This window comes from Rhamphochromis sp. 'chilingali' (assembly GCF_963969265.1).
Source record: "Rhamphochromis sp. 'chilingali' genome assembly, chromosome: 21".
In the NCBI taxonomy this organism is placed as follows: domain Eukaryota; kingdom Metazoa; phylum Chordata; class Actinopteri; order Cichliformes; family Cichlidae; genus Rhamphochromis; species Rhamphochromis sp. 'chilingali'.
This window is the reverse complement of record NC_137949.1, coordinates 5,768,037-5,787,651: the sequence shown is the minus strand read 5'-3', so window position 1 is coordinate 5,787,651 and position 19,615 is coordinate 5,768,037. Positions and strand designations below refer to the sequence as shown.

General features: G+C 41.3%; 3 protein-coding genes across 4 annotated transcripts in view; 1 reads left to right on the top strand and 2 right to left on the bottom strand.

Moving 5' to 3' along the window:
- The window catches only part of syt16 (synaptotagmin XVI), a 36,018-nt gene extending 31,358 nt beyond the window's left edge, over positions 1–4,660 (bottom strand). For both annotated transcript variants that reach the window (XM_080870275.1, XM_080870276.1), the window contains exons 1-2: positions 4,590–4,660; positions 3,427–3,583 (exon numbers count right to left, since the gene is read on the bottom strand). Coding sequence is in view for 1 of the 2 variants with exons in the window: in XM_080870276.1 (XP_080726402.1) it covers positions 3,427–3,439 (13 nt within the window). In the remaining variant the exon portion in view is untranslated. The remainder of the gene's footprint in view (positions 1–3,426; positions 3,584–4,589) is intronic.
- A 187-nt stretch (positions 4,661–4,847) lies between these two features.
- Positions 4,848–8,205, bottom strand: snapc1b (small nuclear RNA activating complex, polypeptide 1b). Its single transcript, XM_080870278.1, has 10 exons — positions 7,876–8,205; positions 7,306–7,462; positions 7,082–7,222; positions 6,786–6,890; positions 6,335–6,493; positions 6,163–6,216; positions 5,947–6,009; positions 5,724–5,862; positions 5,236–5,307; positions 4,848–5,134 (listed from the first exon to the last, which is right to left on the bottom strand). The coding sequence occupies exons 1-10, from the start codon at positions 8,004–8,006 to the stop codon at positions 5,097–5,099; spliced, it is 1,059 nt and encodes a 352-aa protein (XP_080726404.1). The 5' UTR covers positions 8,007–8,205; the 3' UTR covers positions 4,848–5,096.
- Positions 8,206–8,918: 713 nt separating this feature from the next.
- On the top strand, positions 8,919–10,860 carry yipf6 (Yip1 domain family, member 6). The gene is made up of 2 exons (XM_080870279.1): positions 8,919–9,551; positions 10,277–10,860. The coding sequence occupies exons 1-2, from the start codon at positions 9,213–9,215 to the stop codon at positions 10,622–10,624; spliced, it is 687 nt and encodes a 228-aa protein (XP_080726405.1). The 5' UTR covers positions 8,919–9,212; the 3' UTR covers positions 10,625–10,860.
- The last annotated feature ends 8,755 nt before the right edge of the window (positions 10,861–19,615 follow it).

Here is a 19,615-nt window from a genome sequence, read left to right as displayed (position 1 = left end):
GTGAAGAACTTGACTGCTTCACTCTCTCCTTCATCCCTCAGTCCTCCTGCTCCTGTAAATGCAACCGGATCCCTCAGTCTGAGCTGCTTTGTGCCCAGTGTGAGCCATCAATCAGCACAGCCTTCCTGTCTCCCAGTGGGCGAGGCAGATGTGTCTTCCTGAATACCACCAAGGCACAACAACGAGGAGGAAGGCAGAGAAAGCGAATACACAACTGGACTACAGAGCTCACAACCGCTTATTTGTAATATTTGCTTTTATATTTAGAATCAGGAAGGTGAGTGAGGATGAGAAGCTTAGTTCTTAACACAACTTTTAAGTTCAATAGCAGCATTTAACATGCCCCCCCCCCCCCCCCCCCCCCAACATAGGCATTGTGACTAAACTTGCAATAACAACTTTTGGCCACCTGGGGCAGCACAAACAACAGTTGATGTGGAATATTTAGTGTTTGGATTTTGTTTATTAATCATTAGGACTTCCATTAGTTTCTGCCTTGGCAACATCTTCCCAGGGTTTGCTGTTATGCTTTGTAAGTAAACAGTATAATCAAAACAATGTCATTAAATTAGGCAACATAATTCATATATTATTAAATTATTAATGATGCTGTTGACGACTTGGCACATTTAAAATGGATTAACTGATAATGCAAGAGAGGTCCATGATGCAGTGTAGATGTCATCTTATCTTATTAAAAAAATGTTTTTTGAAGTGGCCACAGGAGTACGCTACGGTATCAGACACAAGTTTTATAGGACATATAAAAACAAAGCTTTTTCCTTTTCGCTACATGGTAACTAACGCTAAACAGCATGACGCACAGGTTAACCAGGCTTTCAGCTCAATGTTAAACTGGACAGGTGCTGCTAGCCCTCAGATGCAGCAGGACGCATGTCAGCAATTAAAAATAGTTCAGGATTCATCCATTATTCATTGTTAATGTGGGCATCAGTCGTAGGTTTTAGCCATTCGAGCTGCAGCAAGCAAACAAACGCCAATAAATCATCCACACACACAGTACCTGCTCAGCAGCAGAGACAGCTAAAGACTGACTACTGAGCACAGAGGAACACTGAGCTCATCATAAGTCAGATATGTCCATCAGAGGGTGGTAAAGCCCCCAAACAAAATTAAACCAGAGAGAACAGTGGACCCAAATTTTCTCTGTTTGCCGGACAGCCAAAAAAGAACTCTTGTGCCCCCCTGTGGACACTTTTGACTGTGGCCGATACCTGCTGTAGCTTCAGTTTACTTTCTACTCTACTCTTGCGAGAAATTTTTAGTGACTTCAATAAGCCTGTAAGGCAAAGCAACAGCGACTGGCTATGTGGGCCTGCTTTCTAATAGGGCACTATAACTCCACCATTAGGCCTTTATTCTTAAAAAAGAGGGGAAATGGGTTTCAAGGCAGTTTAAATGTCCTAATACTACTAATCACACACACACAGCAACACACAGCAGAAGCAGCAGCAGCAACATTAGATCGTATTGAGAGCCCTCCTCCACAGCGGGGAGGAGAGAGCCATGAATAAGACATTGAAGCAGTCTGTAACTAGGCCACAATAACCAGAAACAGCCTCTCGTGCATGGCTAACTGCTTCCTACTGTTTTGCGGAGCATGCTGAGCATTGCTTTGATGCTGTTCTGAATCTTGTCTTAGCATCACTGACAGGTTAAGATGTAAACATCCAGTATAAGCCATCTCAAAAAGTCTCTGGCTGCTGTTCCACACATCTATTGATTTTTTATGATTCCCAATAATTCTTGACTTACAGATGAGTTTCTCGTTTTCAGTAACATGTTTTTCATTCTCAGAGTCACAGCTGACACAGTAAACTGTATGTGAAAGTTTTTTTGGCAGCTCATGTAGGACAACTTCCAATTTAAGCAGAAATAAGCCTATTCCTTGGTCGGTGTCTCACCTGGGGTGGGTTTTAAGACAACGGCTACTCACCAGCATCACCAGGCTAAAAAAAAAAAGACACTAAATCTTAACATGACAACCTGCCTGTGGTCTTTCACACAGCCTCCACTTGCATGTATTTAAGCAACTATCTGGTCTCCTTCTGTCAAAGTAAGTGTCCTCTAAATCGTGACAGAAGGATCTTTTTAGTAGTCAAGCCTCCTGACAAATATGAAATATACCAGAGCTAACAATACCTATTGCAAATGTGGCCTGAGCATGAGGAAGCACACTTATGCTTTGCAATGTCCTCCTGCATGCATCAGTGCCCATGATTTTATTGTTTTGTCTAAGTAAATCGACTGCACACTAAAATATATTAAATAAAATGTTATCAGTAAACTAAATTCTACAACAAAAATAACAACACTTTGCCTGTCACCTAACATGGCCATTTGGCGTTACTGCTGCAGGATATTCACGTTATACCCAAACGAACAGAATCAGCTTTTTGGAGCTGCATCTGAAGTCTCATGATACAGACTTAACTGACCTGCACATAAGCCTTTATGCTTTTTTTGCATTTTGTTGCATTTCACCAACATCTATTTCCTCAAAATCAATTTTTATTATTAACAATAGTGACAGCAAAATATTTCTACATACAAAGGGCTACAGTTTTAAAGTCGTTGAAGAGCAAGCCTCGCATAGATATCATATGTACAGCTGTTGAGTTACTCTCTATTTGAATGAATGAATGAATATGCCATGTTGGAGTTCTGTAGTTCTAATACTCTGCTTGAAAGACACAGGGTAACTCGACAGTTCAACTTGAACTTGCAAACTATTTTTATGCAACAGTTTACATTAAAATGAAATATAGTAAAATATGACACGTGTTTCTGGCTTTAATTTATGAAACAAAACGACGTCTCCGTGTCTGTTTCTGAACCACTTCTACCTGACAAACCATCATTGTCCCCACCACCTGCGCCGCCTGACTGACAGAGCAGCCTAAAGGGAGGCTCTGCTTTTGGGAAACCCACTGGCAGAAGAAAGGGAAACCCCGTGTAACATCCAGCACATCCCGCTACATTCTATCAACGTCCTTACCGATATATATTGCAATGTCTCTCATATTATATGCTCTTCATGTGCAATTAGCTATTATTCCCAACTGTGCGAGCAAAATAGGCGTCCTTGAAGTGGCCATGATGAGGCAACTATTAACTCTCCGGAGTATCACAAATTTGCTGTAAGCCCCAGCAGAACGATTGACATTATTAATTAAATTCGCTTAAACGATGACTGGAAAAGGTTCTTTAAGAGCAACAGTCTCGCTCCATATGAAAAATATCTGTAGCAAATCAAAGGAATTGATAAATTGGCCTTCATGTACTGGCGCTCCCAGTCAGTCAAAATAAACCAGGAGGGGAGCCTGAAAACAGCAGACAGGGAGAAAAAAAAGCAAACTAAAAACATTAGATGCAGTCACACGGTGAGGAGGTGGGTATACTTACTGTCAGAGGCCATGGCTGTGGCTGTTTCCCTTCAGACTACGAGCAGAATCGGATGTATCATCGGAGGAGAGGGGGCAGCAAGCATCCCCGCCGCTCCTCATCCTCCAGACCCGCAGATCTGCAGTCACACAGCGGTGAGCGGTGAGGCGTTCACTGACTGTGGGACATTTGAATAATTTAAATAGTCAATCGGTTATTTGTTTTACAACTCAATATTTTGTGATCTTGTTATTTTATTTTATTTCATTTATTGGCCAAATAGGTGTAAGTTATAATGAGTTAACAAAATTTTTTCACATATACAGTCAGTACTATGTAAAACTCTTGTGCAAACACACCAAAATGCAGAGTTTGTACAGTTCTAATAAGGTTGAAAGTCAATATTTAATATTACAATTTTTAATCTTCAACACAGCCTGAACTTCCTTAGGCGAGCTTTCTTAGAATTTCCTTAAATAGTCTTCAGGAACAGTTCTCCAGGCTTCTTCAGAGACATTTTAAAAACGCGTGAAGGAAAAATTCTAGTTTATTCTCACATTTAGATTAAGTGGTTACAAGTTCACTGTAGAACTTTGCATAGCCTTGTATTTCTTAGGTGAAGGATGCATGTGTCAATATGACCTGCTTAGCTTAACTATGTTATCTGCTGTGCTGACTGTATGAAACTCCCAGGGAGGCAAGTGCCGGGTGCTTCCTGGAGCATAGTGTGGAAGCTCTCTGCCCAGCAACAGCGCAGGTGGACAAGAAACTATTGTTACTGAAACGATACAGAGAGTTGTGTGTGAAAAGGGAGCTGCGACGTCTCAAGGGCAGAGCTCTCCTGACTGTGTAACTGTGATGGTCGATGTCTGTTTTTCTCTCCTGCATGCAATAATTAAAAAGCTTGACCACAGCTGACCTCGTTGCAGACTTTCCACCACAGCTTTCTTGGATGTTTGCTGCCTAATGCTGAGGTCTGGGCTCTCATTTTGTCAAAATGTATAGTTCAAGCATATAAAAGTCATATTTAAAAAAAAATCTGTCATACATTATTTATAAATTAGTCCATTACTTAATTTATTAATCACTAAAAATGTCAAAAAAATGAAAACAAAGTGCTAAATAGTAAATTTACAGTTCTAAAGCTGCTAAACATAGCTTAGGCTAAAATTGCATTTACAAACCTCCCTCCAGCTGACATCTTGGCATTTGCCCGAAAATTATAAGCACTGCGAGGAAAAAACAAATCAAGCAAAAAGAAGATAATGAAAAACAAATTTGAGGTTATACTAAATAGCAAGACAGGCTACTGAAAACCAGATGTCCACATTTTCAAACACATGGAATGTTACACAAGAAAGAGACAGACAACTGTAAAACAATGAGTTTTTATAGTAAACTATCAAATTTGATCAAATATTGAAATATATAAACACATGAATGAAAATGCTTCAGCAGACGGTGTTTCCTTCAGAGAGAAAGCTACATGGCGATAAGCTTTACTATGAACAATGTTTCTATTAATTTACTGTAACTGTAATGTAACCACCAATGAATTGATTAAAAAATAATTTAAAAGCATGATAAAAAAAAAAAAGGTAAAGATGTCAACATGATTTATTACAATAGCAAAGCACATATCAGACTTCAGTGGATGCTCTGAACAGCAGCTCCAGTGTTGTGCAGTTTCTTCAGGACCACTTGAACTTTTTGTACTGTTTCGGTTTATCTTCAAGAAAAAGAACATAAAGAGCACAAGCCAGCCAATGAAAACACAGCAGAGGCCAGTGAGCAAACACACGAAATATAAACGAGCCTGATCACGCTTACCATCACCAGCAGACTCGAGCTGTGCAAGCCGACTGATCTTAGTGGTCGTCATTGCTTCCGTCCACAAGTCACCTGAGAAGTACAAAGGGTTCATTCATAAAGAGTTTCCATGTAATAAAATTCTATTCTAATTCTATTTTAATAATCAGCAGATGGAAAATATAAAGCATAGTGTACATGTGCAGTGATTTATAGATTAAATCCAGGCTGTTTCTGTGTGTTTTTAGCACTTCAGTGTCACTGTTTAATTTTACCGGTGCCTCGGAGGACTTGTATCCGCAATAAAGAACGGAAGGGTGATAGCAATAATAGTTTTTTATTTATTTATTAAAATATGGCATCTTAAAGCATGCTGATAATTTCCTACAACTTACTGAAGGTAAGTCTAATGCAAACCAGTTTGTCAATGTCAAGGTCAGGGCCTGGGATCGCACATAAAGCAGGGACAGGTGTGAAATGTTTATCTTTAGTGGTTACAGGAAGATTACCTGAAATATGGAGATTTTCACTGGTTCTGGCTTTGAGTGACGGCTTGGTTATTCTGGAGCGACCTAACGTGGGGGCGGATCTGGCCTCGTAATTGGTGGAATCCACTTCCACCTGGCGGTGACGCCTTGACTTGGAGGCCTGAGGGGAAAAAAACATATATAAAATAATAAATTGTCACAATAAATATAAAAATCAGTAAAGACTGTATCCACTGACACAAACCTCTGCTGCTTGTCCGTACGCCTTCGATTTGATGGAAGCAAGGAGCCCTGCCCTTTTGGAGCACTGAGGACACACACAAAGACAGCGGGTCAACAGAGGCGTCTCTGGAGAAAGTTACAGCATCTTTGGAAAACTCCAACAGCTTTCTGACTTCCTGTGATTCATCACCTAAACCTGCAAGAGACATGATGTAAGACACTGAAATGGCTATCTCACCTCCTGCTGGGATGATGTTCCCTCACTGCTGTCCTCTTCTTCGTCCACACTGTCCTGTCAGGACAAAACACGACACAGCGTCACATCAGAGGTGGGAAAAAACACACAAAAAGTGAAGCTATAACATGGTAAAATAAACTGTTACAACAGGAGATATGTTCTGTTTTCAGACCTTCCTTTTCTGCCAATTGTAGAAGTCGACCACAGCGCTGCGAAGCTGAGGGACGAGGTTTTTACGGATCAGGCTGACGGACGGATCTTGCTGCGCTGATGTCAGAGAGAGGGTGGATGCCTTCAGATTCTCATAGTGCTGGTGAATGTTGTCCATTTCCTGCAAGACAACAAAGATACCTGTTTGCTATGTTGTGTTGTTGATGTCCACCCCGCTTTTCACAAACCGCATTTTTATTTTGAAATCTGAAAGGATGCTCCATGTCATTCCTGTGTTCACTTTCCTGCCCTCCTATGCAGCTAAAATCACTTTGTGTTGAGTATTTTTAACGTCACAGAGAGAATAGGATGCTTCTGCAGAGAAATGCAGCCTGAAATGTGATGCAGCTTGACTGCTATGTAACTACATTTGGTGGGGTTTGGGTAGTAGGGGGAAGGAAGGGTCGACTTACTTCCAGCAGCTCGATGTTAACCAGCTCCTGTGGACGGGACACTCGCTCCATGAACTCCTCATGCATTGGCGACCTTTCCACCTTCCTCTTCTTATTGTAGGTGAGCTGGGGGAAGGAAAGAAGAAATATCTACTCTAACTAGTGATGTAATGTTTCTAGCCTTGGATGGACCACAATTCCTGTCAGCTGAGAGCAGAATTCTGAGGTTGCTGTGGGCACAATATCATGGAAGCTGAAAATAAAATAAAATAGATCCACATTAAAATATATTTAAAATATTTAGACAGGAAACTAACCAGAGAGGGTGTGGCGGTGAAGTGGAACGCTTTACAGAACATGAGCTGCTGGAGGATGTAGATCACGTCGAAGTGCTGAGCAACTGTAGCGTCTTTCTCAAACGTCTTCACGTCCGCCCAGTCTTTCAGTGCCAGACGGATCTGCAGCCAGAGACACAGCAAGAGCTTTATTTCAAGTTTGCTGATCACTTTAAGGAGAAAGTACATGTGCTGTCGGTCCTGACCTGCTCAGAGGGTGACGCATTCTGGCACTGATACAAGCTGTACAGGAGGTAAAGTCCTCCTACTCGGATCTGGAAGCTGAAGGGTGGCAGGAAGAAGACAGAGGCCACGTCCAGTATCAGACGACTGAATTTTCGCTTCTCGTGGTTCACAGTGCCACTGCAGCGAGAGAAACATACAACACTGAGAAAGGATTTCTCCAGTAAGGGGTCTAAGAGCTCAGTGGTGCTGCTGCTGCTGGTGGTGTGATGCATGATCTCCAGTTTAATTTTTTAAATGTAATTTATTCGGTTGTTTCCTGTGTGTTTATCCATGTTTTCACCATTGAGATTATTTGTTCATGGCCCTTTCACCTTAATTATTCTGTACTTTGCTTTCCTGGAAATTAAGTGTGTCTATAAATTGGACACTTGTGTGTGAAATGTTTGCCTTTTAATAATAAAGATAATAAGGGTGACATGAACTTAAAGAAAATATTTCTCATTCTGACACACAAAAAACCTCAAAAGAATTTGGGTAAGACTCAAACCCTGTATTGGAAAACAAAGGGATGTTTTGAGCAGAAAACCTACTAGAAAATCTGTGAGAACTTCATCTCTCTCCATATTCTGGCGAAAATCTCGAAGCGGACGGACTGTGTTCGCTGGAAGCGCTTCAGGAGCTGCTCGCAGTCTGCTTTCACCTGTTTCCCGCAGAAATCCATCGTCCTGATGCCTCTACACACGAGTCAACGTGAAAACACAACGTCACAGAGCTTACGTCGTGGACATCATCAACTTTTATTTTTATTTACGTTTATTTTCAAGCTTCTGCAGCGAGAAAATGTCTCTTGGTTAGCGAGACCGAAATTTAAACACAAGATTAAACAACCGTCGAGCACTTAGTACGTCACCAGTCCTCGACGGCTGACGACACCTTCACTGACCGTCTTGAAAAATGGAGGTCACATTTTTTTAAGAACTTTATTTATGAACCTCGCTACAGACAAAAAGGCACCAACAATGGTTATTCAAGAAACTAATATACACAAAGTATAGCATTAAAAAGGAAAGAAAAAAGAATAACAAAAAGTGAAACGTGAAAAATAGACACAAAATGTGAAGAAATGACAAATCCTGCACTGTATCTGGAAAAGGTGGGGTCATCTTAAAATTTAATTTAATTTATTGAATAGAGAAACTATTACTGAATAGAGCAAACCGTGTTATTTGCAAGTTTTTGACTCTTAATCGGGAGTTTTTATTTGTTCAGTCATTTGTTACATGGTTTAGCTTTAAAATATCCACATTTATGAATAAAATATCTCCCTAATAACAACACAGTACTGATAACAGACTCCAAATTTAGATTTGCAATACATATCCATAAATTTAATTAGAGTGACTGCTAAATGTGGTAACCGAATCCCTCTGGACTGTAGCCAGCTACACATGTCATTCCAGCTTTCCCCGACTCACGATAGAAAAACAAGTGATCCAGACTTCTCATTTTCACAGATTATACACGTGTTCCCATCTAGATTACATTTTCATTTTAGGAATTCATTTATTCGGTACATCTCCTTTATGACTTTGGACTTTACTTCTTTTACTTTAGGATGAATGGGAAGTAAATATATCTATTCTTCGTATAAATTTAATTTCCTCACTGTTTTGTTTAACGATAGCTGGGGGAACTGACGCAGGTGAACCTGAACGTACCACACGGATATCCAGCGTCTGCCGGAAGTAAACAATCCTCAGCTGACGTGGAGCATACGCCGTCAGTCCAAGTCACAGAACAGGATTTAAACTCACCAGTAACTGCTGCTCTGTCTGCTTTTTTTCTTTTAAATAAGTTAAATGAAGTTTTCTGACTAATCTCCCAGAAGCTCTGACGACGTTTTCACAAAGCTTCTCAGCGAGGTAAGATGGCGGCATCGGAGGAGGCCAGCAGACCGTTCGCCGGGCTGTCAGACGTTTCCATCGCGGAGGACATCCCGGTGGAAGGGGACATCTCGGTGCCCGTCGGCCCGTCTAGAAGAGATGATGAATTCTCCACTCTGGACGAACCGGTTAAGGACACCATCATGAGGGACCTGCGGGCGGTGGGGAACAAGTTCATCCACGTCCTCTACCCGAAGCGGAGCTCGGCTCTGCTGCGGGACTGGGACCTGTGGGGCCCGCTGCTGCTTTGCGTCACGCTGGCTCTGCTGCTGCAGGGCGGTGCGGCCGACCACGAGGACCAGGGAGGACCGCAGTTCGCTGAGGTTAGAGGGTTCATCATCTCTGGATCCAACAGTTCAAACTTTACTGCGTATCCCTCCATGAATTAATGAGCCGTTTCAACCACATTTATAAAGTTATTAGTGAGTTCTGCTCATTACTACTAATATCGAACAGTAACATACACTGTGTCGCATGAAAATTCTTAAAAGTATTATTAGCTAAATGTAAATCGTAGATTATTCATGACAGGATTACAGATCGAGAGCTTCTGAGAGGAGGTGAATCACAGTGTCCGTGTGTCAGGGACTAAAATGAAGGGAGAACACATATAAAAGGGGAAAAGTGCGGTGTTTTTCCTATCATGTGTAAGATTGTGCCAAAAGTGCAATAGCTTAGAGCAGGGGAGTCAAACATAAGGCTCAGGGTCCAAAATTGGCCCAGCAAAGACTCCAGTCCAGCCCACTGGACGTCTTTGGAAAATGTGAATTGAATTAGCAAAATAATTCTACTTTATAATTACAGGAAAGTCTGGGCATTGAGCTCCAGGATTTATTTCTGTAATTTTAAACGTTTATTTCTTACAATTTAGGCCCAAAGAATTGTTGCGTTCATTTACCACAGCACCATTTCTTTACTATGTAGAACAGCTGAGACGCACTTCTCAAATATATTGAGATACCTCAGGGATTAAATGTGCAGTTTTTCTGTATTTTAAGTAAATGCCTCTGCTGACTCCCTGCTAACAAAAACATATTGTTCTTCCCAGGTCTTCGTCATCGTGTGGTTTGGCTCCATCATCATCACCCTCAACTCCAAGCTGCTGGGTGGCACCATCTCTTTCTTCCAGAGCCTGTGCGTGTTGGGATATTGCATCATGCCTCTTACAGTGGCCATGGTAGTGTGTAGGATTGTCCTGGTCATCAGCTCCGGGAGGGTCGTATTCGCAGTGCGGCTGGCGGTGGTCACGGCGTCCTTCGGCTGGTCGACTTTCGCGTCCACAGCCTTCCTCGCCGACAGCCAGCCTCCCAACCGCAAGGCACTGGTGGTGTACCCGGTGTTCCTCTTCTACTTTGTGATTGCGTGGATGATCTTGACATACTCGCCGCAACAGTAGGCGAAGGTTTTCTTGGAACGTCCACAACCGTAGACAGATACAGAATCTGCCTTTGAACAAAGATGAATAACTACTGAACTGACTGTGAGCAATTCTGAAACAGCATTTAGACATGAAGGACACCAAATTTAGGACTCTTTCTGGAGTAGTGGGGAATGTTGGGCTGCAGAGTGGAAAAGCTGATGAATATGTTCTTATTTTTCCAGTTTGTCTCGCTGATGTGTTTATGTTGTGTATGTGGAAATACTTCATGGATGTTTGGACTACCAGGGCTACAATGGTTATTTTTCTTTCTCTCTTGATCTCTCTGGGTGTGATCGAAATCTCCTGTCTTAAGAACATGGACAGCACACATTTTCACACTGAATTAATTTTTAACAACATTTAGCTGATCTGATTATGCAGCTTGACTAATTTCTTCTTTTATTTTATTTTTGTATTTTGTTGGGTTTTGTCTCAGCGGACAGTGGAGAGTTGACATGGAGGATTATAGGTAGACTGGTTTGAGCTTTTTGTGTGTTTTTTCCATCAATGTTTCCTCTTTGAAACCGTACAAAGCAAACCATAAAAATGCCAGATCCGGCTTTATTACTGACAGTTACAGTGAGTTAAGGATACAGTTGAGTAAAAGTGACAGACAGGGGTTTATCAGCTATAAATAAAGAAACTATATGATAGAATCTCTGCCCACCTCTTAGATTTTTTAGTAGTAAGCAGGTATTTCCTGTGAAACAGGCATGATGATAAGTGTGGAAGACCATGTATGCCAATAGAAAAGAAGTTGTTGTAAAATAATAAAATAATTAATTTACTTGACTCAAATAATTCAAGTAAAAAATTTAAAGAAATTGTAAAAGAGAAAAATATAACCATTCGAAATGTAGAGAATCATTATTTCATCAATTTTTTCTTAAAATATGTTTTTAATCAGATTTTATCTCTTTAATAAAAATATCAAATTCAAAATCATCAGGCAAACAAACTTAAAAAGAAACAACAACCCTGAATTTTTAACATTTTCTGTGTGATATTTCATACAACATGTGAAATAGACTTTTAAATCATAATTTAGTTTTTTTAATTTTGTACTCTGGATTTAAAATTTAAGATAGAGATTAGGTCAGGTCACAGGTGCAGAAGTCTAAGGAGAGATGACAAGCTCACTTTCTTCCCAACCATCTGCCAGCTCCTACGATGGAATACTTCGGCGCTCCCTAATTAGCTGAGAGATTTGCTCTCTTCAGCGTGTCGTGTGTCCTGGGGTATCCTCCTGGTCGGACGTACCATAAACAGCTCACCTAGTCAGGTCCATAAATGACCTCAAGTGGCTCATTTTGATGTGGAGGAGCGGTGGCTCTACTCTGAACCGCAGGCCTCACTCACCCAACCTTGAAATGAGATGAAGAATAAAAAAATAACCTGTTAAAAAAGAATAATAGGCTAAACATTTTCCAAGTTACATTTTTAATCTAAATGATGTGATAAAGAGACAAATGTAAAAAAGTTAGATGAAAAGTTGTACATTTATGTTATTTTGGAGGGAGTTAACTTTTCCATTTGACTTTTAATTCTTCAGTTGGACTTTGTTTGATCTTAGAATTTGGATTTTGTTTTTTTAAAGGTAAAAAAAAAATTTGAGTAAAGAAATTAACTTAAAGGTTGAGCTAATAGCAACAATAAGAAAGTTGGTATTTGGGTTGGTTTGGTCAGCTGGGATCAAGTAAGTCACATCTGTGGGAGAACTAGCAGTGAAAGAGAAGAGAGAATTGTATTAGATTTACACACCTGACCAACTGCTTCTTCATTCATAAGTGTTTTGTTGCAGCATATTGATGATGGGTCATAAATGGAAAATTTAAGACCACAATGTACTGCAGCTGTATTTTTTTGGGGTTGAACGGGCAAGGTAGGAAATTAGTAACTGAAACTAAGTTAATAAGAAACAAAACAATGATTGTGTCTTTAAATTTATATAAACACAATCTCACCCTTTTCATTTATGTGACCAGTCAGTAGACGAAGGACTGTCCTTTAGGAATGTGGGTTCATTTTTTCCTCGTTAATTATGTTTAAGTTTTAATCAATAAAATAAATATAAAAAACAACTGTTTAACTGACCTGATGTCAGTTAATGTTTCACAATGAACATTTTTTGAAAAGTACCATTACCTTATGCTTCCATGTGTTTTACTCGCGGACAAAAAAAGACTTCCTACGTCAGGTGTCTACACACATTTTCCATCACAACGAAAGGAAAAATAACTGGTTTTACAAACATGCAGGCAACTTATGACAGTAAGAGAGCACACACACTGCATATGTTGGTCTATTTTGGTATTAGTGACATAGACTGATTAAAAGAGACACAAAATTAAAAAACCCCAACACATTTTGCATCTCTCCGTGATCGTTTTATTTCCATCTAGCTGCATAAAGATATGAAACACTGGTAAGAAAACTATTTCAAGGCTGCTCTGCACTGACCACTCCTCATCTCCATTCCCCCAAATTCTCAGAGAAAGAAAAAAAAGACATGATAATTTCATTTCGATAAAATAAGCACCAAGACGACAACAAACTGGGGAATTGAAAGGAGATTTAAGTTGCCGAAAGACGCTGTGTTGAAAAGCTGACAGCAGGTTTCTTGAGTAATGACCCTGCATCAGTGTGGAAAAGCCTACAGGACTACAGGAAACCATCCCCCTCCAGCCAAGAACTTGTTCTAATGCACTTTTAAAAGGGACACATTCCTGCCCTTGTCCACACACTACCCCACCTCAGGTAAGAATACGCCTCTGTTAAACTTGATTTAGACTTCTACAGGAAACGTATGTCCTCACTTACGACATAACCAAAAACTCCTCTAACCCTACACCGCAACCTTTAATGCCATTTGGATCATTTCAGGCTGCATTGACCCGACATGTAGCTACATTTCTGTGGAGGTGCACTTCAGGCTACGTGGAAGGTTACATCATAGGTTTAAAAGAAGTTTCCGGTTATGGTGCAAGGTATGGCGTAGATTTCCCACTGAAGCATAGACCAAGCATTACCCTTCCTCCTGAAACTCAGCCTGCATACGTAACAAGTGAAGTAGTAGTGAAGTGACACAAAATCAGGAAAGCATCATGCCCAGAGAGAGTTTTGCCATTTCATTTTAAAGTCTGTTGTAACAAAAGGTGTTACAGACCCAGTACAACACACACACACACACACACACACACACACACACACACACACACACACACACACACACACAGCCTGTGTTTGCAGGGAAGTGATGGTTTATTTTTCAGTGTGATTACACCACAAAAACTCCTACTCTTGCTCATGACAACGTTCCAGCTGTCGCGTCCCCACTGAAATAGGGAGAGCATGATTAGCAAATAGCTCCCAGATGCCCTGCCAGCCTCCCTGTCACCCCCCCCCCCCCCCCCCCCCCCTCCTCTGCAGCGGAGCCACAGACCTCACCCCTCCACATCTGTGTTGACCCGCTGGCTTCTATCTAGACTTTTCAACCCTGTCAAACGCCATCATGCTTTCAAAGGTCCACCTAAATTCCAATCCCCAAAAAACACATCCATCATAGCATTAAATAACTACAGGCTTGTATCACTGACATTTGTAGTCATGCAGGCGTATGAACATCTGGCGCTGATCCATCTGAGGAGCATCACAGGACACGACCTGGATCGACCGGTATTTGGCTACCAGGCAAACAGATGGGGGACTTATGATTCTTTGTTAAATGAAGCAGGTAGATACACTGTAACCACCCTGCTGTTGATTTCTTCTGTGCATTTCAAGATACTTTTTCACCAGTTTTTTAATTTATCAGTGAGCAAATAACAATCATCCCCTCAGTATAATAATACTCATAGCCTTAATATAAGGACTAGTAATCAGAAAGTAGAGGGAGTTTAATGAAACCATCACTACTGACCTGAGAGAAAGTGCACCTGTAAAAATTTGAGGGACGAATGTTGCTTGCAAAGAAAAAAAAGTGAGCCCAACAGAGAGTGGGAGTCCAGGAGGGAGCTTTGAATTGATGAAATGAATGTTTGTGACGCCAATACATGAATTCTGAACTTATGAATATGGTGGAAACAAACTAGAGAGAAAGTTGTGATGTGAATGTGCTTTAATTATTAAGGACATGTTACATGTAAAATAGGGACAACATTTATTAATTTGTAAACAAAAATAACATCTTTTCCACAGTACTGTTCCTCATCTGCAGTACTGTGGGGTCCAAATGACGTTTGCTACCAAAGCAAACAGGCTCCAAGTGACTAAATACAACAAAATAATTAGAATGTATCCATATACATTCATTCACAGGCTGAAATGCTTCTGATATATGGGGTTGTAATGATGATGATGAGGAGGAAGGACGCTGTTTCTTATAACAGCAGTATATTCAGAATTTTGCCTCTTCCCTGCATCTCCTGCTTTACCTTGTAAAACCTCTGAATGACTGAAATTTGATGATGACCCTCTCTTCTCCTCTAACAGCTTACCTGTGGTATCATTAAATATGGACGGCACTCTTAGACATCCTGCAATAATTTCATAGTGTTCTGATGAGAGTGGGGCAATGTCAGTGTGTAAGTCTGCCAAAGCTACTTTTACGCATTCCCTGAGGTCATGAACACGTCGGCGCATTATGCTATGTGCTGTTCTAGCATGTATCCACCTCTTGAATTAGCTTCAATGCTAGCTGGCCCATTTGCTCCAGCACTTGTGTCAGCCTCCTCTATAAAAGTAGCCAACAAAAAATGATTATTTCCAGTATCATTGCAGCAGCAACCTAAACAACATGGTGTTGTGTAGAATATTATAATAAAAAAGTAAAGTGATGTTTCCAGTGGAAAGTGCTCTTGAAATAACCCACTGTCTTCCTACAGTTTGCCCAGATGTCAGGCAACAGAGTTATATAGTCAGGAGCCCTTTTTAATGTGTCAATTTAAACTTTGCGCCACACAATTTGTGCCACGCACATCAGTCACAAGGCATTAAAAGTGTGTGTAATACCCAGTGCTTTAAGTGGCCCAAAAGAGGTGCCGGTACTCTATTTTTTTTCCGCCTCCCCTGAGGTAACAACAACTATATTGAATGGGTTTTATATACAACAGTCAACAGACAACCTTATACAAAATAATAAATCATTTTATTAGTTTGTGGATTTGCTTGGGCTAGAAAGAGCTACTGAACATAAATAAAATGTGCAAAAAGGTATTGAAATTTTTTTTTAACAAAATGTACATAAAATAAATTATAAACTAATTTGTATTTTGCTCTCTCTTGAGTCACTGCTGCTATCAGCAGCAGCACTTGTAAAGTGTACCTGCAGAGCTTGGTAGTTCTCCCATACTGCTTTCACTGTTCTCTCACTTGAAGCAACCCAACGCACTGATAAAACACGGCCTATCACAAGGAGACGTTGTCCAACATTGTGAGCACTCTCGGTTAACTCCCTTTGGTTTTTTGGTGATGCATGGTAGAGGGAGTAAAGCTGATCTAAGAATATTTTAAAGTGGTTGATTCCTCCTACCTCCTTCAAAACATCACAAACTGCCAGTTCCAGTCTGTGATTGGAACAATGCCAGACAAACAGGTAAGGGAATTTGGAACAAAGCTGTGCAGCAACTCCTGCTTTCCTCCCAAGCATCACTGAGGCTCCATCACAAGCAAATGCCAACAAATGTTCCTGTAGGTAGTGAGGGTCAAAGCCATTATTATGAAGACATCCTAACAGTGCTTCAGTGATGTCCTTTGCTGTGGTCCCCTGCAGCTCAATCAGTTCAAAAAGTATTGTGTCTGGATTTTCACTGGAAATAGCTGACCGCAGGCACACGACAAGCACAGACTTTCCACTTATTGTAATGAGCACACACAATTTTCTTTCATTCATCACTATGTCATTGACTACCTTCTTTTTCATTTCAGCTGCAATGTGATCCAGTATATTTGCACATGAGTTATTAGAGTGCAAAACTCTGCCCATCTTGACACCATTTAAGACTTGCAACTGGACATCTATTGGCATGTCTGTAAAGGGACGCCCATGCTTGCCAATCTTATAAGCTGTTCTAAACACATTGCAAGTTGAAGCGTAGTCAGCCTTTCTCATATCTTCAATGTGTTTTTGCATTGTATTTTGTGTTGCCTTCTCTTTTATTTCAACTGCTTTCTTGTGATAAATTGAGTCTCTGTGCTCTTTTATTTTCTTTCGTAGTGAGTTTTGTTGTGCAGCCTTGTCCCTTCCAAAAGACGAGATTAAGCACCCACTCCACTCCTGCGACCTTGCTGCATGTCCACGCGAGCACAAACTTGACTACACACACTACAACCCAACTTTTGATTTCTGCTGATCAGCCACTTGTAATTTGTGGAGAAATACCGGACTTGTGCTTGGGACCAACATTCTGGCCACTCATGCTCGCTAACGCGGCTGTTGTCGTCGGTAGAAATGGTGTCATTCTCGTCCTCGTCGTCGCCAAAAGTGCCGTCGTCCGCGGCTGCGACACTAGTGCAGCTTTCGTTAGCTTGCGTCTGACCTGCAGCGATATCATTCTGGCTTGGTGGGGTGTCAGCCAGCGAGTCCTCTGATTCTGACCTTGTTCTTTTACTAGTCAGAGTCTGATGCCAGGAGAGCATATTAAGTGTTCATTGTTTTTGTATTTTAACGAGCAGCTGTTTGCGCGTTTTACACACACTCTCCGGACCACGTTGAGTTATTGACATGACAACGGCAAAAGCGACGCATGCGCTTTTCACTTGTAAAACACATTGGTGTATGGGTAATGTAGTCTCTGCTCTCGGTGGGACGAATTAGGAAGCGTGCTTGTGAAGGGCGCTCTGAAAAGCGGCAGCGCAGCCAAACGATTATAACAGATGTGCAAATGAGAGTACCGGTACGCTAAAAGCACGTTCTGGGCGCATGGAGAGGTGGCGGTACTCTCAAGAGCTATATTTAGAAGTGGCGGTACTGAGTACCGGCGCGTACCGGCCCACTTAAAGCACTGGTAATACCCCATTCTGACACAAGTGCTGCTTCTACTTTTGCTAAATTTTCAGCAGCATTTGCTGCAGGGAAAACAGAATGCAAAGAGCTGCTTGCGTGTATAAAATGGCACGTCACAGCTAGATACGTATCAGTGTTGATAGGGGTCCACATATCTGATGAACTAACTGCAGATGCCTTGGACACAATGACCATGGCTTTCTCTTTGGATGTGTGTCCTGAAAACCATAGTTTTCAGAGAAAATGGGGAAAATCCACGTCATTCTTCTCCCCTGATGAGGAAAGAAAAAGGCAATATTCAGTTACAGATGTCCCTAATTAAGTCACATTTTAAACATAAATTAATGGTGTCTAATACAAACGAACTGTGCAATTTTATGTTTGTATACAGTCTTATCACTGCGTCCTAAACGGCTTACCTGGATTTTTGAATCCAAGTTCTTTTGAACACAACAGACACTTCGCCTTTTAATATACCAGAAATTGGAAGAAATAAATAACAACACGGGATCCGCTGTGTACTTTATACTTTATTACTTAGTTTAATTACTAATAAATGACCTTATTACACAATACCTTATCAGGCGAGATCAGTTCAAAATCTCCCCAGAGAGGGGGAAATCTCCGCTTTCTTGCTGGTTTCATCACACAAAAGATTTGCCAAGAAAAGAGAAGAATTTGAATCGCACGCCAAACCTGTGAACCACTTCCTGAATCAGTCACGTGGTCATCACCACAAACCTCAAACGTGCTGGAGGAAAAAGGAAACATCATTAGCTAAAGACGAGCAGTCAGGTGAAGGCCGGCGTTCATTAGCCAAACCACACGCATGGATAACTTCACCCTGACTGAACCCATCAGCCTGTCCTGCGTGAGGCTAAACATCGACGTGCCTTCGATAGCTCAGTTGGTAGAGCGGAGGACTGTAGAGGCAGTAGCTGAAATCCTTAGGTCGCTGGTTCAAATCCGGCTCGAAGGACATACTTTTACACTAAATTGTCAAGAAGGCTATCGGTCATTGTAGTCTAAGGAGCTTTCAAAGAAAAGCGTCTGGACATCTTTAAGCTTCCTTCAAGACGTTTCACCTCTCATCTGAGAAGCTTCTTCAGTTCTAAGAGCAACTGGTGGAGATTTTAAGCCCTATGGGAGTGTCCCACCAGAGACTGAATTTTATGATGTCAGACAAAGTTGGAAGTCTGTTTGAAGTTCAAACATTAGCTGTACTTCATTGACTGTACTGACCTGAAGCATGTTCGCTTCTAATAATTGTTTACAAATAGAGAGTCATCGGGCCTCCCAGGTCACTAACTAATAACTGTTACTGCACTTATTGTGAATATTATGCATTATGCTGGACTCGGAGTGTTAAAAACAGCTTGAAATTCTCATGAGTTGTTTGCAAAAGAAAAATTACCATCATAATGCGGCTACCCCTTCGGCACCAGCTGTGGGCTCAAGGCCGGAGCTCAAGGCTGGAGCCGAACAAAAACTCCCTGATAACGACTGTGTTGAGTCTGTTCCTTCCCATTCCCTACAAGGCCACCTGGGTTGGCTGGAAGACTGTTTACTTAGCCTGGCAGGGCGAAGGACACTGTCTCAGCTGAACTATGGACACGCACACACATACATATACTGATAAGCACTCACCGACGCATCACCCTCCCTATCCAACGCCACCTCCAATGCTTACCTCCCCCATGATGTAGACATCGGGTCAGCTGGAGGCGCAGTCGAAAGATTGCAGCGGTCCCAGATCAGATGTACACACTGGAACTCTTTCCCATGTTGCTTGTCTGTGTTTATTGTGTTATGGTGTGTTGATACCTGTGCATTCCTGTATTATCCTTTTGTGTTCCACATTTCAATGTTTTTTTTCCTCGCTACCTGGCCTGACCTGTCTCCCCAATGTGATGTTTGTATTGTATGTACGGTCGGCAAGGTCTGTCATCTCGGTTGTGGGCAAA

What these genes read in the sequence shown, in the direction of transcription:
- snapc1b (XM_080870278.1), bottom strand. Translation starts at nt 8,006, where the DNA reads ATGGATTTCTGCGGGAAACAGGTGAAAGCAGACTGCGAGCAGCTCCTG. An exon ending in AAGTTCTCACAGATTTTCTA is followed by an intron (nt 7,463 to 7,875) that starts GTAGGTTTTCTG and finishes CTCTCGCTGCAG; the next exon opens with TGGCACTGTGAACCACGAGA. An exon ending in TGAAAATCTCCATATTTCAG is followed by an intron (nt 5,308 to 5,723) that starts GTAATCTTCCTG and finishes TGTACTTCTCAG; the next exon opens with GTGACTTGTGGACGGAAGCA.
- yipf6 (XM_080870279.1), top strand. Translation starts at nt 9,213, where the DNA reads ATGGCGGCATCGGAGGAGGCCAGCAGACCGTTCGCCGGGCTGTCAGAC. An exon ending in GAGGACCGCAGTTCGCTGAG is followed by an intron (nt 9,552 to 10,276) that starts GTTAGAGGGTTC and finishes TGTTCTTCCCAG; the next exon opens with GTCTTCGTCATCGTGTGGTT.